At 42.9% G+C, this 16,048-nt stretch overlaps 1 protein-coding gene across 1 annotated transcript in view; it reads left to right on the top strand.

Moving 5' to 3' along the window:
* The first annotated feature begins 2,450 nt into the window (after positions 1-2,450).
* LOC131475292 (neurabin-2-like) overlaps positions 2,451-16,048 on the top strand; it is a 30,101-nt gene continuing 16,503 nt past the window's right edge. Inside the window, exons 1-5 of the mRNA XM_058653265.1 lie at positions 2,451-2,557; positions 10,705-11,109; positions 11,753-11,961; positions 12,045-12,413; positions 12,504-13,223. Of these exons, the coding sequence (XP_058509248.1) occupies positions 10,791-11,109; positions 11,753-11,961; positions 12,045-12,413; positions 12,504-13,223 (1,617 nt within the window). The 5' untranslated portion in view covers positions 2,451-2,557; positions 10,705-10,790. The remainder of the gene's footprint in view (positions 2,558-10,704; positions 11,110-11,752; positions 11,962-12,044; positions 12,414-12,503; positions 13,224-16,048) is intronic.

Below are 16,048 nucleotides of genomic sequence, written 5' to 3' on the forward strand. Positions count from 1 at the left end.
TATATTTTAATATGTATTCCCTTTTAACTTTAGTTTGAGGAGATGAAACTTATAATTAACAAATGTTATTAAGAATGGTCCGAAATATATGTTTATATATATGTGTGTGTGTATATATATATATATATATAAAACTTTATACATAACTTTAGTTTACACCAATAAAATGTTCGCAAATTCACAAATGTTATTAAGCATGGTCACATATATATAAACACAATGAAACACATGAGATTATATATTATATATACATATATATATTATAGATTGAGGATATAATTTATGGCAGGTAGGAAAATCACTTTTAACTCATGTATCCCCAATAACTTTATTTGTAAGACAGACAGAAAGGTAGGTAGGTTATAATAGTTTAAAATATAATTTTCTGTAAATGCTTAGTTTTAGTGTTAGTTTTTTTATAATATGATGTATTTGTTAAGTATTGTGTCATAAAAACCCAACAAAAGATGCCATTTTAAAAATGTAATGGATGGATGGATGGATGGTAGATAGATAGATAGATAGATAGACTAGCACCTTGCATGTACTTGGTTTGGCCAGCAGAGGTCGCCTAACCTCCATTTAGGTCGGTCAACTAGGCCACGCCCACTGCCTGCATCCACCAGTATGAGGTCAGTGAGTCATCATCAATAACTGACACCTAGAGATTGAAATCCTGAGGTGATGTATTTTAATTATCTGAATGTGGAGCAGTTAAAGGGAAAGTGACGTTTGTCACAAACATCATGTACAAGAGGTGGAAGGATGGAAAGAATCAGAAAGAGATAAATAAATAAAGCAGGGGAGAAGAAGGGGAGAGAGGGATGGAGGCTTAATGGAAACAGAGCTTTATTCCACTCCCTCCTTTGACAGAGAAGCTACAAAAACATTGACTACACACTCCTGGTGTTATTACTCATATACCAGAGCTTCCCAACCAGGGGTCACGACCCCTACTGCACCCCCCCAAAGCTCCATATGGGCTTGCAAAGGGTGTAATAATTAACATATGCACATTATTACCATACAGACTTGTTTTTGTTTTGTTTTTATTATTCTGCAGGGAGATGTCACATGCTTTCGCTGCAGTAACAGAGCAGGACAGTAACGCTCGTATCTATCGCAGAGGTGCAAAGTTTAAAAAAGCTGATGATGGTGAAGCTTCAGGGAGAGGAGAACGCTGACTCTGTCAAAACATACAGTTCCTCATTAAAGCCTGGCTGCTTGGCCTGTTTCAGGTCCAGTGTGTAACATAACTACTGCACGTGTAAGTGTATGTCATTCCCATACAATCATTTGGTTTTTGAAGCCTTAGATCAAACCTTTGAAATGCAAAGGCGTCGCTTCATGGTCTTGTGTCTTCATGTTTCTGCAGCACATGAAGAATGAAGAATGACATGATGTGAAGGCCACTGTAGTTTCATGAATTACTAAACGACAAAACTAAACTACTTGAAAAGTCACTCACTTCACGTTAAAAGAAAAACATGCGGAACTGTCTGTCTTTCACCTCAAGTGTCTCTTCACTCTCATCATCAAATCTGTCTTTCAACAACTTCTGAACTTAAATGTACAGGATTTCACATTTATGTGAAATATTTCTATTACATTGACAAAGAGCAACCTCTTCACTTCACTGCATTTTAAAAATCCTTGAATCCCAGAGAGAGGTGAGTGCATGAGTGGATGAGTTTGTTACAATCTGCAGTCTAATCATTAGATGTCACAAATTCAGGAGTTGTTAATGACAGTAAAATGTAAATTAAATAACGATACAGAGAGAGAAAAAAAGAGATCAGATACTTTCTACTATAAACAGAAAATAATCTGCTATTAATTGTAAACGGTTGATTTTCCGCAGACTTCCAGCAGATATTAAGACTTAAAGTTCACTTTCATTTCGTCTTGTTGTTGTGAAATCAATATAATGACATATGACGAATATATTTAAATTATAATGTGTTATTTTCTCTTTAAAACTGATGCGGCATGATAAGATAAATACTGTTATTGTCAGAACAAGGATAACAAACATACACTTATACACACACATGTATGTATACAAATAGACACATTACATCTGACCACAAAACTAAAAATAATAACCACTCAAAATAAATCGAGAGAGCCTGTATGTGTGGTTTACAGTTAAATAGTTCATATTCAGAATTTAAAAACATGACTGATTACTCTTAATGTTGTACGTAGTTTAAATGTGTTGTTTTGCTGTTTTTATTTGTAAATATGTTGTAAAAATATGGGTCAAAGAAAAACTGGTCTATACTAGTACTATTTTTATTTTAGTTGTTGTGCATATAGTTTATTATTTTTTATTTATATGCATTTTTTAAAAAGAGAGGGATGGAGGAAAACAGATGATGAGCTGAGGAGGAGGAGGAGGAGGAGGAGAGGGAGGAGCAGAGAGCAGGCTGCCTCTCAGTCTGTTCACTGGCAGGAGGAATCAGCAGCAGCAGCAGCAGCAGCAGGACAATGGTGTGTCTCCTCCAGCGCGGATCCTAACGGACGCCGGCTGCTTTCCCACAAACTGCAACACAAGGTACGAGTGCTGGAGCGACGCCGCACACAGTCTGTGTTTAACTCTGCGTTCAAAATGTGCTGCTGCTGTTTGTCTGCGGAAGAGAAAGAGAGGGAAAGAGACGAGAGAGGCTGCAGGAAGGAAGCGACGCAGCAGCGCCGCAGACAGACAGACAGCAGCAGCAGCAGCAGCAGCGACAGGCCCTGACAAACCTACCGTCTGCCGCTGGGTCCTAAACCGGCCGATGACACGTTACAGCCCGGGCGGCTCAGACTGCTCACCCGTACCGTCACTCTGTGCAGGATATAACCGACGACGGTCAATCAAAGCGGGGAAAAACACACCCGGAACACTCGTTCCTTGTTCTCTCGTCTCGTTACGCAGAACTCCGTTTGCAAATCTCGCTGTTTTACATTGCCGTGCTTACCTTTAGACGTAAACACCCACCATGACGCAAATAAAGCCCGATTTGTATTTGTTGATGCTTTTTGATCAATTCGGCTTTTTAAATTTTACATAAATGCTCAGTTTTATTGCAGTAAAAATCCAATCTTTTGTGTAAAACGCACGTCGCCCGCTGCCCCGGTGTATTTTCACCAGGGGAAATAACGGGGGGGGAGCCAGCGAACCACAACACATTTTGGGGCCTGTACAATAATAAACGTTATTCTGTGTATCACATACGCGCCGAATGAACAACTAGTTCATTAAAGAGACACAGTAAGTGTTAAATTATAGACTGGTATTTGCTGTACTTGCTATAAAAGTGACGCTTCTAAAAAATACAGTTTTTGGATGGAAGTTCGGAGCGAGTAGCTTATGTCTATGCCAACAAAGCCTCTCTCTAGCCAGCAGCGTGTGTGTGTGTGTGTGTGTGTGTGTGTCAGAGTCAGAGCAGGGAGTCTCCTCTCCAGATGCAGAGGCTGTGGTGTGAATAGATGGAGTCGTTGTAGTTTGTCATAATGTGCCTTCTGTTGCAAAGAGCGTGTGTGACGCACATCGGCATGCAGTGATGCAGAGATGCTGTGCAGCCACGGATGAATGGATGACTGAAGCACTTATTATTTATTATCTGTCTGCACAGACAGACAGCAGCGTGTCAGTGTAGCAGCATCAGCAGCATCATCAGTGTGTGTCACATGTTGACCACAATGACTCTATGGAGACAAACAAACAAACACAGGTGCCACTGGTTACATACAATAATATACATTTATTATCGCACACTGCAATTAAAAGCACTCAGAGTAAGCAGATTGTGGTGGATTTTCAATAATAGGATAATCACAAATGGAGGATATTGTTCATATTTCACATACGTGACTCTCTAGTGTGCCAACATACAGACCTAGTGGTTTGTTTTGACGTGTCACTGCCACAAGGGGGAGTCTGAATCTGACACTGGATTAGAAAGTCAAATCTGTTGTGATCCATAAAACCCTAAATATCATGTAAATTCTACTCTAAGCACAAGCGACATACTTTAAAGAGAGTTGTGACGTTAACGCCACATATTCTAAAGTAGTTCTAAACAGTTCAGTTGTTTTAAAGGGTCACAATTCTGCTGTCAGACTGATATCTGTATCCAAAGGTTGTGAATATCCTTAGTTTTTGTAACATGACTGCATATTGTAACACGGGTAAAGTCACTAATGTGTGTGTGCAATGTTAGTAACGTTAGTTTCATCAGTTTCTTCTCCATCATTCTCATCTGTAAGCTTTCAGAAAGTGTGCATCCGTCTGTATCTGTGCACAGTTCCGGAAAGCACGTTGATAGGGATCAAATAAATGTAGATTATGAAAAATGTGCTCTAATACGGACGTTTCCCGTGAACGTGTGAGCTCAGTGAAGGCAGATTACTGACAGAGATTAAAGCATTATTCTCCCAATTATCTAAATTGCAGCGTTATCACGACAGTACATTCCTCAGTGTTGCAGTGCAAGACGAGACAAGGTCATTCTTACTTTACTAACATGTCACTGGGGCCACTGTGTGTGTGTGTGTGTGTGTGTGTGTGTGTGGAGCCTGTGTTTAGTGAGAGGAGGGGCTGCTCAGTGACCCTCCCTCCCATCAATAGATTACATGTCACTCGTCATTTGCTTCCACAGGATGATGATGATGATGATGATGATGGTCGGTGCAGACAGGTGAGGAAGTCGTAGGAAGAGGAAGACAGGATTGTAGTTACAGACGAGATGGTCGGGCGTTATTTTGTTTCGATTTTGCCCAAAAATAAAATCCCGATTTTCTTCTCTTGAAAAACCCCGATTTCCGATTACGAACGTTGCTCTTTATTAAACAAAAAATCCCTCAAGGGATTAATATAAAGAAAGATTAATGAACTTTTGCCATCTGGCTTTGCGCCATGCTAACTTCTTGTAGACCTTTCGTAAACATGCACAAGTTTTTTGCGACGAAATCCAACGCCGACATGTTTGTTTACAATCTGTGGGGAGAGCGCGCGATGGGAGTCGGGAGTCACCATGGCAACACAGCGCAGCCTAGATACATGAACGGGGGTTGTACCGTAAATACCGTAGTTAAAGTGAAAAATTGTTGTTTTTTTTACAATTTTCACATTTCAACATCGTCCTAACGAAATAATTGCAATTACGATTTAAAAACGATGAATCGAATAAGCCTACTGTGCAGTTTGGAACAACAAAGTCCTGGAAGTCAGGCTTGTGTTTCGACGGAGAACAGGACCTTTACTTGGAAATCGTGGCTGTTTGTCAAGCTGTGCATGAGAATAGACTGCAGGTGTGGAAGAAACACCGCTCGTGGGGGGAGTGGAATTTCATGTATTGAAATTTTATCGAATTCGTAAAACGGCTTACTGCAATTTTCAAATCGCATTTTTTTTTAAAGCCAAAATGTGTCAAAATCTAATTTTTGATTAATTATTGTCTTGATCTATACAAATCTTATTCTACAGACTGAACCAGGGAAACTGAATAATAGGAACATTCAAACAAAAACAAACAAACCAGAATCACAATTTGACGTTTTGCAAATAGAAGTTCACAGACATCACCTGCCACGAGGCACGTATTGGGCTGTACCATCTTTCCATCAAACTGGTGTTCACTCATATGTGCATCATTCACACGATTGACGACAGAATGGTCTATTAAAGAAACCCTGAAACGAGTGATTGAGACTCTTCACTCTTCACAGGAAAAGGTTTTTCTTACACTTTAACTCGAGTGAGACGTAGAAGCTCATTCTCCCGTAGACTTCCATTCAAATTGGAGTTCTTTCGCAGCCAGTTGAGACGCCCCCTGGTGGCTGTTGACGCTGTCATTGGAGAGATGAGGAGAAAAGCTCAGCTTATTTATTAGATTATTGGTTTTGTTTAACCACCAATAATCGAATTGGTGGTTAATTTCGAGAGCGGAGTCACTTTTTTGTCTGGTTGTGTTCATCAGCTGCATGAGTGGCCATCGTGACAGTGTCATGGTAACAATGAGCTGTGTTAACGCTGTGTGTGTGTGTGTGTGTGTGTGAACCTCTTCTGTCATAAACACTGACCTTGTCAGGACCAGTAGTCCTCATAGAAACCTGAACCTGGTCTAAGGGATAATGTTGTGTTTAGGCTGTTTGCTTGTCACTGCTCACTTAAATTCACATGATCAGCGTGTGAGATTCATGGTGTCACAAGACAGAGTGTGTGTGTGTGTGTGTGTGTGTGTGTGTGTGTGTGTGTCAGTGTGCGACCAGACAGGATCTTCATCCACCGTCCTTCTGCACCTACAGTCTTTACTACAGTGTTTGTTTTTAGTTTATTTTCACTTTAAAGAAATAAATTCAACAGAATCTGTTCCTCAGCGTTGCCTGGAGACCGTCGGCATGTGACGGCAAGTAAACGAGGACATGTTTCCTGATGCAAACTGTTGCAGTGAAACAACAACAAAGTCCATCAGTCGGTTATTTACGCATCATTTGTGATGGTGCCATGTTGACGTTCACGGACGTCTCCTGCAACCATTGGACTGGTGTTCACTAGAGCTGCAGCTAACGATTATATTCTTAATCGATTCATCGAGTAATCGTTTGGTCCATAGAATATCAGAACATTAGAGCTCCAACTAACGATTCTTTTCATAATCGATTAATCTGTCGATTCTTTTCTCGATTAATCGATTATTCGCTTGGTTCATGAATGATACCTTAAAAAAATGTTGAGCGGTGTGCGTCAAACCTGGAAATGCTGATGTTCTCAGATGTCTTCTTTTGTCCACAAACCAAAATGATTCACTTTTTGATTCAACTATTTCTTTGTTATCCAGCGATAAGAAAAGAAGAAAATATTCACATTTAAGAAGCTGAAACAATCAGAAATCTTGCTTTAATAACGATTCAAACAAAATAGTTGACAATTCATTTAGTAATCGATTAATAATCGATTATTCCAGTAATTGTTTCAGCCCCAGTGTTCACACATATGTGCTTTTAGCACTTTATCATCTATTTCCTTTAAATGGGAACATAATTTACAAGATTGGCTGTACAGTCTATTAAAGAAACTCTGAAACCAGTGATTGAGACTCTTAACTCATCAGGGAGATGTTTTTCTTACACTATAACTTTTTTTTAAATCAAATGTATATTACATATACACATACGGTATATGGTCATCAAAAAAACTAACGTTTTAGTGACGTAGTAGCATTTATCAAGTTAATAACCTATTTTAAAATGCCCTGTTTTAAAGCCTTTAATGTGCATTCTCTCTCTGCACGACAGACACACAGACAGTATATGATGCTGCTTTACACCAGTGTGCGGTGGCTTGCGTCAGATTCTACGCGTCGATTAGGACCAAACACGCCATTAATAAACGTTGACATCAGCAGTGGAGTTGCCGCTGCTCCCTCCGCTCCGACACTTTGGTCTGAAGCAGAGTGGAAATTTTGACTTCAGCATTTTTTGGCTTGTTAAGACTTGAAGACACCAATGACAAAGGCAGGGCTGTTCACGTGTCCGCTCGTGGCCCACGTACACCACAGTGTATCCCTGTGAAAGTGTAACCCGACCAACCATTTGAATGTTCACACCTCTGTGCTGTGAATGTTCTCACAAATCCCACTGTCAGTGGCAGAAGAGGAGACGTGTCCGCTCTGTCCCCGTCTGATTAGGTAACCGCGGGAGTTGCAAGACCGTTTATTTTCACACAGCTTCTAAGAAAGTGGTCATTGTCGTGTGTTAACAATAATTGTCGCAATGTCTTTAAAGCTGAAATTGAAAGCTCATACTTGTCATTGTGATGTTTAAAGTGACAGAAAAGCACCATCCACATTTACTTTCACTGTATTTCTCTTTGCTCTCTTTTTAGTTGCTTATATTATTGTTATTTTTGCACAGACACTAGTCAGTGATAGGGAATTTGACCTTGACACACAGGAGCACTTATCCTTGACCTGTCTAACACAACTCCTTTCCTCTTGGCCGTGACACAAAGGAACTGCCGTATGTGTGTTTTATGTATCTGAAACACTAAAGAGAGCAGATTTAACTGATCTGTTAGGGGTGGAAATCACAGGGTTCATGGTCCACGATACCAATAATATCATGATTCTGTGATAATCAGCATATTACATGGTGATATCTGTCTCAATGAAGATCTGTGAGAAGTTAAAAGTGCAGGATTTCTCAGTTTATTCACAACATAGAGAACAAAGTTGTCTTCTGGGTCCGGGTCGCCCCCCAGCCACTTCCTCCAGCTTCTCTGGGGAGGATCCCAATGCATTCCCAGGCCAGCCGAGTGATATAATCCCTCCAGCGTGTCCTGGGTCGCCCCCCCGAGGTCTCCACTAAAGAAGGACATGCCCGAGGCGTCCGGGAGGCATCTTACCCTGATGCTCAAACCACCTCAGCTGGCTCCTCTCGACGTGGAGGAGCAGCGGTTCTACTCTGAGCCCCCCTCGGGTTTCCAAGCTTCTCTCCTTATCTCTAAGGCTGAGCCCGGCCACTCATTTCTCACCGTGCTCATGCTCATGATCATAGGTGAGGGTTGGAACATGTAAAATACTGTCAAACTTCTCTCTTTTTTAATCCTCTAAAGATGTTGTCCCTGTGTCGTGTTGACACAACAACAAACTGCCGGCACGACCTCAAATCATCCAATTCCAGGAATTGCGTGTTTTCAATTTCAAGAAAATTGCGGCTAATTATCTCGCTGACGGGCTTGTGAAGACGGACGCGGCCTCTGTCTGTCTGTCTTCACACAGGAAGTGAACCAAATCACTTCCTGTGTGCAGTGAAACAGAGGAAGCCACAACAGAGCGTCGTGTGGAGCCGACAGCACTGTTTTCACTTATGTGATAAAAGTTTGGAAACGAAATAACCTTTTGATTTCATTTAAAAGTTACATGCTACGATCTAGTCGTCATGGTTTGATTAACGTTTGAGTGGTTTGAGTGTGGTCAAATGAAATTTCAATATCTGAGACTATTTAGACTCAAATCACAACGGCAATATCTGTTAGAATAGTTTTTCTTTCCTTTTTTTAAAATCTTTTATCACTTTAATCAATTTGCAACCCAAGCTGCAACACGAACAAGTTTAACTGTGATCATGAGGAGAAAACGGTGCCGTGGACGTGGAAGTGTGTGTGTGTGTGTGTGTGTGTGTGTGTGTGTTCTCTCGTCACAAAGTACGTCGGGGATTCAGAGCAGCTACACAAACGCACACACACACACACACACACACACACGTCACGTGAGGTCACACTTTAATTGGATTATCTTGTGGGCTCCTGAAGCGCGGCGTGGGTGTTATGAGCGACACATTAGAGCAGCTGTGGTTCTGTGTGAAGTCAGGCACAGTAACAGTTTCTATCAAAGGCAGATATTAGCTCTAATATCAGTGTAATACTCTGCATTACACAATCATAGTTTTATATCTATCTGCTTGTTTTACCTCTGATTTGTGACGTGTTTCTCCATTTCTGTTCCACTCGGTTTATTTTCAATTATTCTCACAGTTATTTTATTGATTATGGGAGAAAAAAAATACAGCGACAACGAATACATGATTAATCGATTATTAAAGTAAGAAAAATGTGAATATTTTCTGGTTTGTTTGCTCTGTATAAACAAGGGCTGAACAATTGTAACTGTAAACCCTGACACATGAAAAATAAAAACAGAAAATTCTAAATATTTGGAACTGAGATGTTTATTAAACCTTATAACAAATTCCCCAAAAAAATCATATCATTTTGTTTATGACATATTTTTTGTTTATTATTTGTTACGTTTTTGGCAACGTTTTGCTCACAACAATGTTCATTTGATCAAAAGGTTAATAATCGATCGTGTTGTTGTAAGATAAAGATAAAGGTCTCAGAAACCTGTGTAGCAAATATGATGATACAAATGGTTTTATAGGGTTAAAGCCAAAATATCATCACTGTCTTGATCTATACACATCAGACTGAAGAGAACATCTTTGTTTCTCACAGATCTACACGCAGTAATCATTTTAAATATATGAAATTAAGAATTATGATGTACAAATTACCGTTGATGGTGCAAAATAATCGCAATTAGATATTTATTCAAAATTACCCGAATTTCAACAAAGAAATCATTCGGAATCATGTTGTTTGTGCACAAAACGAGACATTTTGAGATGAAACATCATCATTCCCATGTTTGGGAAACACTTTTCAACATTTTCTGGCCTTTTTTCACAGAAAATAATCATTAGTTGCAGTCTGAGCAGCAAATTATTGGCTGGTTGGTCAGAAAAAAAGCAGTCACAAACAGGCATTGGTTGACCTAAAGCTTGACCTCCCTCTGTATACACTGTACGGTGTCTTGGTCAGTCATAGATAAACTCTGACCAGTGTGGAAGAGGCTAAATAGTGGATCTATGTCTCGCCGAGAGAGATTGTGCTGCTACAACTCACTATGACCTGCTCGGTTTTTTGTGTCATAATCTACAATAAAATCACTCTTAGTTTCACACTCAAGTCTTGTCAGATTGCTGAAATCACACAATCTGTAGGAAGCTAGATATTTTGAGATGACAGGAGGTGTCAAGGGCCGGCTTTAAGTAACAGGAACTCGTCTTGTTTATCTGTTATTGATTCGATGTTGAATATTAGACAGTGATTCATCACAAATATGAATGATTGATCGGTCTGTGTCTGTGATGCAGGAGGTGAATGTCAAACAGCTCCAGGATGCTGCTGTCCTCATCCCTGCCGACCTGCTGCTCATCAGGAGGTTTCTGATTTGCCAAACATGATGAAGACTGATCCCCCGTCCGCCACGGGGGGCAACGGGGCGCCGGGCGGGAGCAGTGGGGGGAACGGAAGCTCCAACCTGCGCAGTCCTTCACCCCACCGCAACGCGTACGAGGCCGGGTTGGCGGCGCTGAAGAAGGCGACCGACCACCTCAACAATGCCGCCAACGGAGCCCCCGCCCCTTCCTCCAAGCCCGCTCTTCTGCCCCGCCCAACCGGGAGGGGCCGGAGATATGGATCGAACGTGCACCGCATCAAGAACATGTTCATGCAGATGCAGTCGCCTGGTGACGAGGAGGACGGAGCCAAAGTGATCGGTAACGCGCTTCGGTTGTTCAAAGAAATCATTTTCAGACGTTATGGAGGCAGTTATGTCATGTGCTTAAAATGAACCATTTTCTTGTCCGGTGTGCGAAGTGGTGAGACGGCAGACTCCACCCCCTTTCCCAAGTATGACGAGGGACTAAGGTGGTTTTTCAATACGAGAAAGAATGTAAACACAACTTTCTCCATTCCCTCCGTAGTTTCCTCCTTCTCTATTGTGTTCATATGGGCGGAGCCATTCTTTGTGGGTTTGTTCTGTTCTGTAGAAACAAACTCTTTACCTAAAGTGCATATGATAAGCTATGAAAACCTAGTTTGTGGACATTCACTTAAACAAGATACTGATGGGTAGTATATTCAGTTTCTGCCAATAAAACCTCATTTATCTAATCCCATCTTGAGAGGAAGGTATACACCCAGGGTGTACTAGGGTGCCACTAGCTAGCATAATCCTAATCTGCATATTTTTGGACTGTGTGGTGACTGTGGTGAAAACCAAAGCAGACACATTTAAACTCCTGGAACCTGGATTACAACCTGTGTCTCCATCGTGAGGTCCTTGTCGTGTTCAGAAATGATTAAAGTTGTGTGTCAACATGAAATGTCTCTCTTTCATTCTCATGAATGTCCTCGCAGGGAAAGACCAGGAGGTTAAACTGTCTCTCCCAAGAGTATCCAGCCTCAACGAGAACGTGGACCACAGTGCTCTGCTCAAGTTAGGTGGGACGGTGTCGGAGAGAGTCAACCGGTTTGACACTAAAGGAAGCGGAGAGGACGGATGCGCTGCCACAGGTTTATCCAAACTGCAGGAGACCAGAAGGATGTTCGAGCAGCGGACTCTCCAGGTCAGGAGGCTATTTTTTCCTCGTGTAAATACTTGTGCTCAATCAGCCAGAAATCAACAACGGTCTGTTTTTGTGTCATCCAGGAGAAGCAAGCGGCGACAAACCGGATCTTACTGAAGAAGGAGCGGGCTTCAGGCTTCCAGGACAGCCGTCTAGACGTTGTGGCTCGCTTTAATGGCTCCACAGAGGCTCTGGACCGACTGGACGACCCTCCTGCCCCGGCTCCTGCCCCTACTCCTGCTCCGGCTCCAGCTCTGGCTCCGGCTACCATTCCTGCTCCTGCAGCTCCAGCTGGGCCCGGCGAGGCTGTCAGCCCCACCGTGAGCCAACTCAGTGCCGCGTTCGAGAAGGGCGAACTGCAAAACAATCTCTACCTCCCCAAGCGTCGGTCAGCCCCTGCCCTGGCACCAAAGCCCAAACCACCGGCCAGAACGGAGGCTGTCGGCAAGAAGGTGACGTAGCTTCACTGAAAGAGAAAGCCAGTTAAAGTGCATTAACCAAAAGCTGTGAATTTTAATCTCTTCTCTCTTCTATTCTCTCAGGCAAAGGTGTTGCCTCCAGGTAAGGAGGCTCATGAGGAGGAGACAGCAGGAGAGGCCACAGACCTACAAGAAGAGACTGGTTCTCTGCCGAGGAGCACAGAAGGAGTGGTGGCCAGTGAGGAGAGGGATGGGTTCGGACAGTCAGGAGACCAGCTCTCTAACTCCTCCTACTCCTCATCGTCCTCAGTGGCCGTCACTTCCTCCTCTTCCTCTTCAGAGGCCAAACCGGAGTTGGAGGCCCAGCCCACAACAACCGAAGCCAGAGGCTCAAGTACAGTGGCCGATCCAGACCAGGAGCTGCACGGTGACGAGCAGGACGGCTCCACCAGCGGCTCTGACGTCGCAGCCAGGCTGGTGCAGGCAGACGTTCATGCCTCTTTGGAAAATGGAGAAAAAGAGCCCCCGGGTTCCTCCCCCTCCTTAGAAGAGAAAGGAGTGGACTATGAGAGGAGGGACGAGGAGGAAGAGGAGGAGGATAATGATGACGACGGCTCGAGAAAGGAGGATTATTCCGAGGGGGATCCGGTGGAAATCAGTGCGTACAGTGGGCTCGGAGAGGAGGACTCTGGGGGCAGCCAACTGGACGATGAGGAGGACGAAGAAGACGATGAGGAGGAGTATCAGCCAGAAAGCAGCTGCTCTGAGATCATTGGCCTCCCTGAAGAGGAGGAGCCTGTGCCACCCAACAGGAAGATTCAATTTAGCACTGAGCCAATCAAGGTGAGTGAGCTTTTGTTGGGTGACACCTTCAACGTCTCCTCGGTGGAGGAGAAATGACATTTTTCTGTTGTGCTTTTGTGGCAGAGGCACAAAGAAAAATCTGTTATGACTTTTATGAAATGTCCTTGTGATACTGAACTGTCAGACACAAATAATAATAATAGATTCAGAGTCTTTTCAGTCTCTCAGGGAACAGCACGACTTCTTTGACCCTGACAAACGCAGCATGTACTGCTGTATGACACTTGTTGATATTGCCGTGGTGATACATTTTTGTTCTATTGTGCAGTGCGAGCTTGTACTGACACAGCTTCCTCCATGTCTGAGAGGAATTTCAGTGTCTTTCAGCTTATTCTTTTGGTTTTTGACATGAAGAGATTTTTGCACAGTTCAAAAAAATACACTGAAAATGTTGAGATAGGGCCCCACGGTTGGTTCTCCGGCTTCCTCCCACCGTCCAAAAACATGCATTGGACACAAATTGACCGTGAGAGTGAGAGTGAATGGTTGGATGGTTGTTTGTCTCTATATGTGTCCCTGCGATGGACGGGCGATCTGTCCAGGGTGTGACCCCACCTATCGCCCTATGACCATGTTGTGGAGGATAAAGCAGTAGAAACTGGATGGATGGATGTTGAGATAAATCTTGTACGGTGCAGTCCCAGATGGCCTGTACCATGTGGATTCACTGTCACTCATTATAGGTAGGGTTGGAGAAAACTGTTAGAACAGGCTACATTTTGAATGTTGAATGAAGTCCAAGCCCCTTACTTCCCTCTGAAGCTCCGCCTCCAGAGCACAGGAACGCACAAAAAACACGGATTCAGCATCGGTAACTTTCAGTACTTTACAGTGACGCTAACTTTTTTGGATAAAAACAAGAAATACGGCTGTTGTCGCCCTTTCTGTCGTAACGTTGCTGCAACTGTCTCGTTGGATTAAGCGAGGTAGCATAAACTCTGGTGTCTTCTGAGCATGTGTGATTAGTGCAAGAGGGGTACACACACGGGGGGAGGGGGGGCAGATGGCAGTTTTATTGATGCATCACAATCTAATTCATTATTTGGACGGTGTTTTTACAGGACTGTCCGTTCCACAGGTGACTGACAGGTGACATTCTTGTGACAATGCATTCATTCATTGGTTACAATCGCGAATTATAGTAAAAAATGCCTAAACCTTTAAGCCCTAGCAGACAAAATGTTAAAATATAGGGTTGTTAGTAGCCAGAGAATGTTGCCAACCATTTAACACGTTCAACAAACGTATGAGGTGTTAGTGAAACACAAAAGAAAGTCAGAATTATGACATTAATTTCAGTATTCTGTCTGTTTCCAAAAACTGTTTATCTTAATGCGGCCAAGGGTTTCCATACTGATAAGCCTGCGGTTCTCTGTCTAACAGACCATGGAAACAAAAAGAAAAAACTGAATTAGTGAGGAAATGACTGAAATCACTCGCTGACTTCCTCCTTCTAAAACACACAGTGTGGATGTGGGGATTTTTCTTTTTTTGCTTTTTAATTTCGCCATAGTAAATCCGCTGACTGTGGCTCAAACAATGTGTGTGTGTTTGAACATAGACCCTGACTTAACAGAAGCTGCATTTGTACTGAATTGCTTGTTTCTACCACACGCACACACACACACACACACACCTCCCCCTCACTGCAGCAGTCAGCTGGTTGAGCCCAGTGCGTTGTGAAACATGTCTCAATGTGTGACGTCTCCGGCGATAGAGTTGTCACTCTGACAACGCGCTCCTCGAGTGAAAGCGTTGACACGCAGACCGGAGAATCTACGACACGATAATGCGCCATGTCACGGATGAGTGGAGGGTACGTCAGGACAAATGACAGGATTTACATAATCTCAGACGGTCTCATCTGGACCCGTGTTTGTCGTGGAAGGAGACCAGACGCTGGGTCAAAACAGAAAAAAAAACAAAAAACGGAATTCTTCTCATTTCCCTGGCCCTTGAAACATTTAACCACTGACCTCTTTAGCCACAGCGCTGCTAAAAATGGAGTTGCGGCCCCTGAAGCAGCGCTGTTTGCTACTGTTCAGCCGACCGTATCGCACCAGCGTGTGCTGAGAATGGGCCACCTGTTCTAAGATCCAGAAAAGCCTTTTTAATACCATCACACATACACGGCGAGTGTCACAGCCGTCCACGACCAGGTGGAAACCAACAAAACGATTGCATGTGAAATGTCAGAATGACAAAACAAACTGCAAGCAAGCACTGAAACGGTCTTGTCACAGCTTCACTTCCTGTAGCCGCGTCTCTTATTTATATCTCTTGTCTCGTCTCTTCAAAGGTGACTCTCACCACCTCGTTTTCAAGCCACAGGAACAATAACGAGCCAAAGTCACAGCAGCACATTCTGTGTGTGTTCTGCGTGCCGAGAGACAACAACTTTACAAGTAAATGTTGTCCACACGGGCGCGGCAGCATCATTGTTATATATCCTGGAGACATGCAAACCAAACCCTGTAAGTCAATCATTTCTATAATAATATAGAATTTTTATAATAGTATAGCAGCAACAGCAGGGCATGCAAATAATAATCAAAGTACAGGGCAGGTCATACGTACACTATGTGGACAAAAGTAATGGGGACGTTTGAGACACACTGAGACACGTATTCAAATATATGACTTTCCTCAAGATTTGTGTCCATTTATTCTGTAGAGCATTTATGATGTTGGACGAGAAGGTCTGGCTCACAATCTCTGTTCCACTTCATCCTAAAGGTGTTTGATGGGAGTCAGTCGAGTTCTTTCACACCAAACTCGTCAAAACATGTCTCTATAGTCCTTGC

This window comes from Solea solea, chromosome 16, assembly GCF_958295425.1.
Source record: "Solea solea chromosome 16, fSolSol10.1, whole genome shotgun sequence".
NCBI lineage: Eukaryota > Metazoa > Chordata > Actinopteri > Pleuronectiformes > Soleidae > Solea > Solea solea.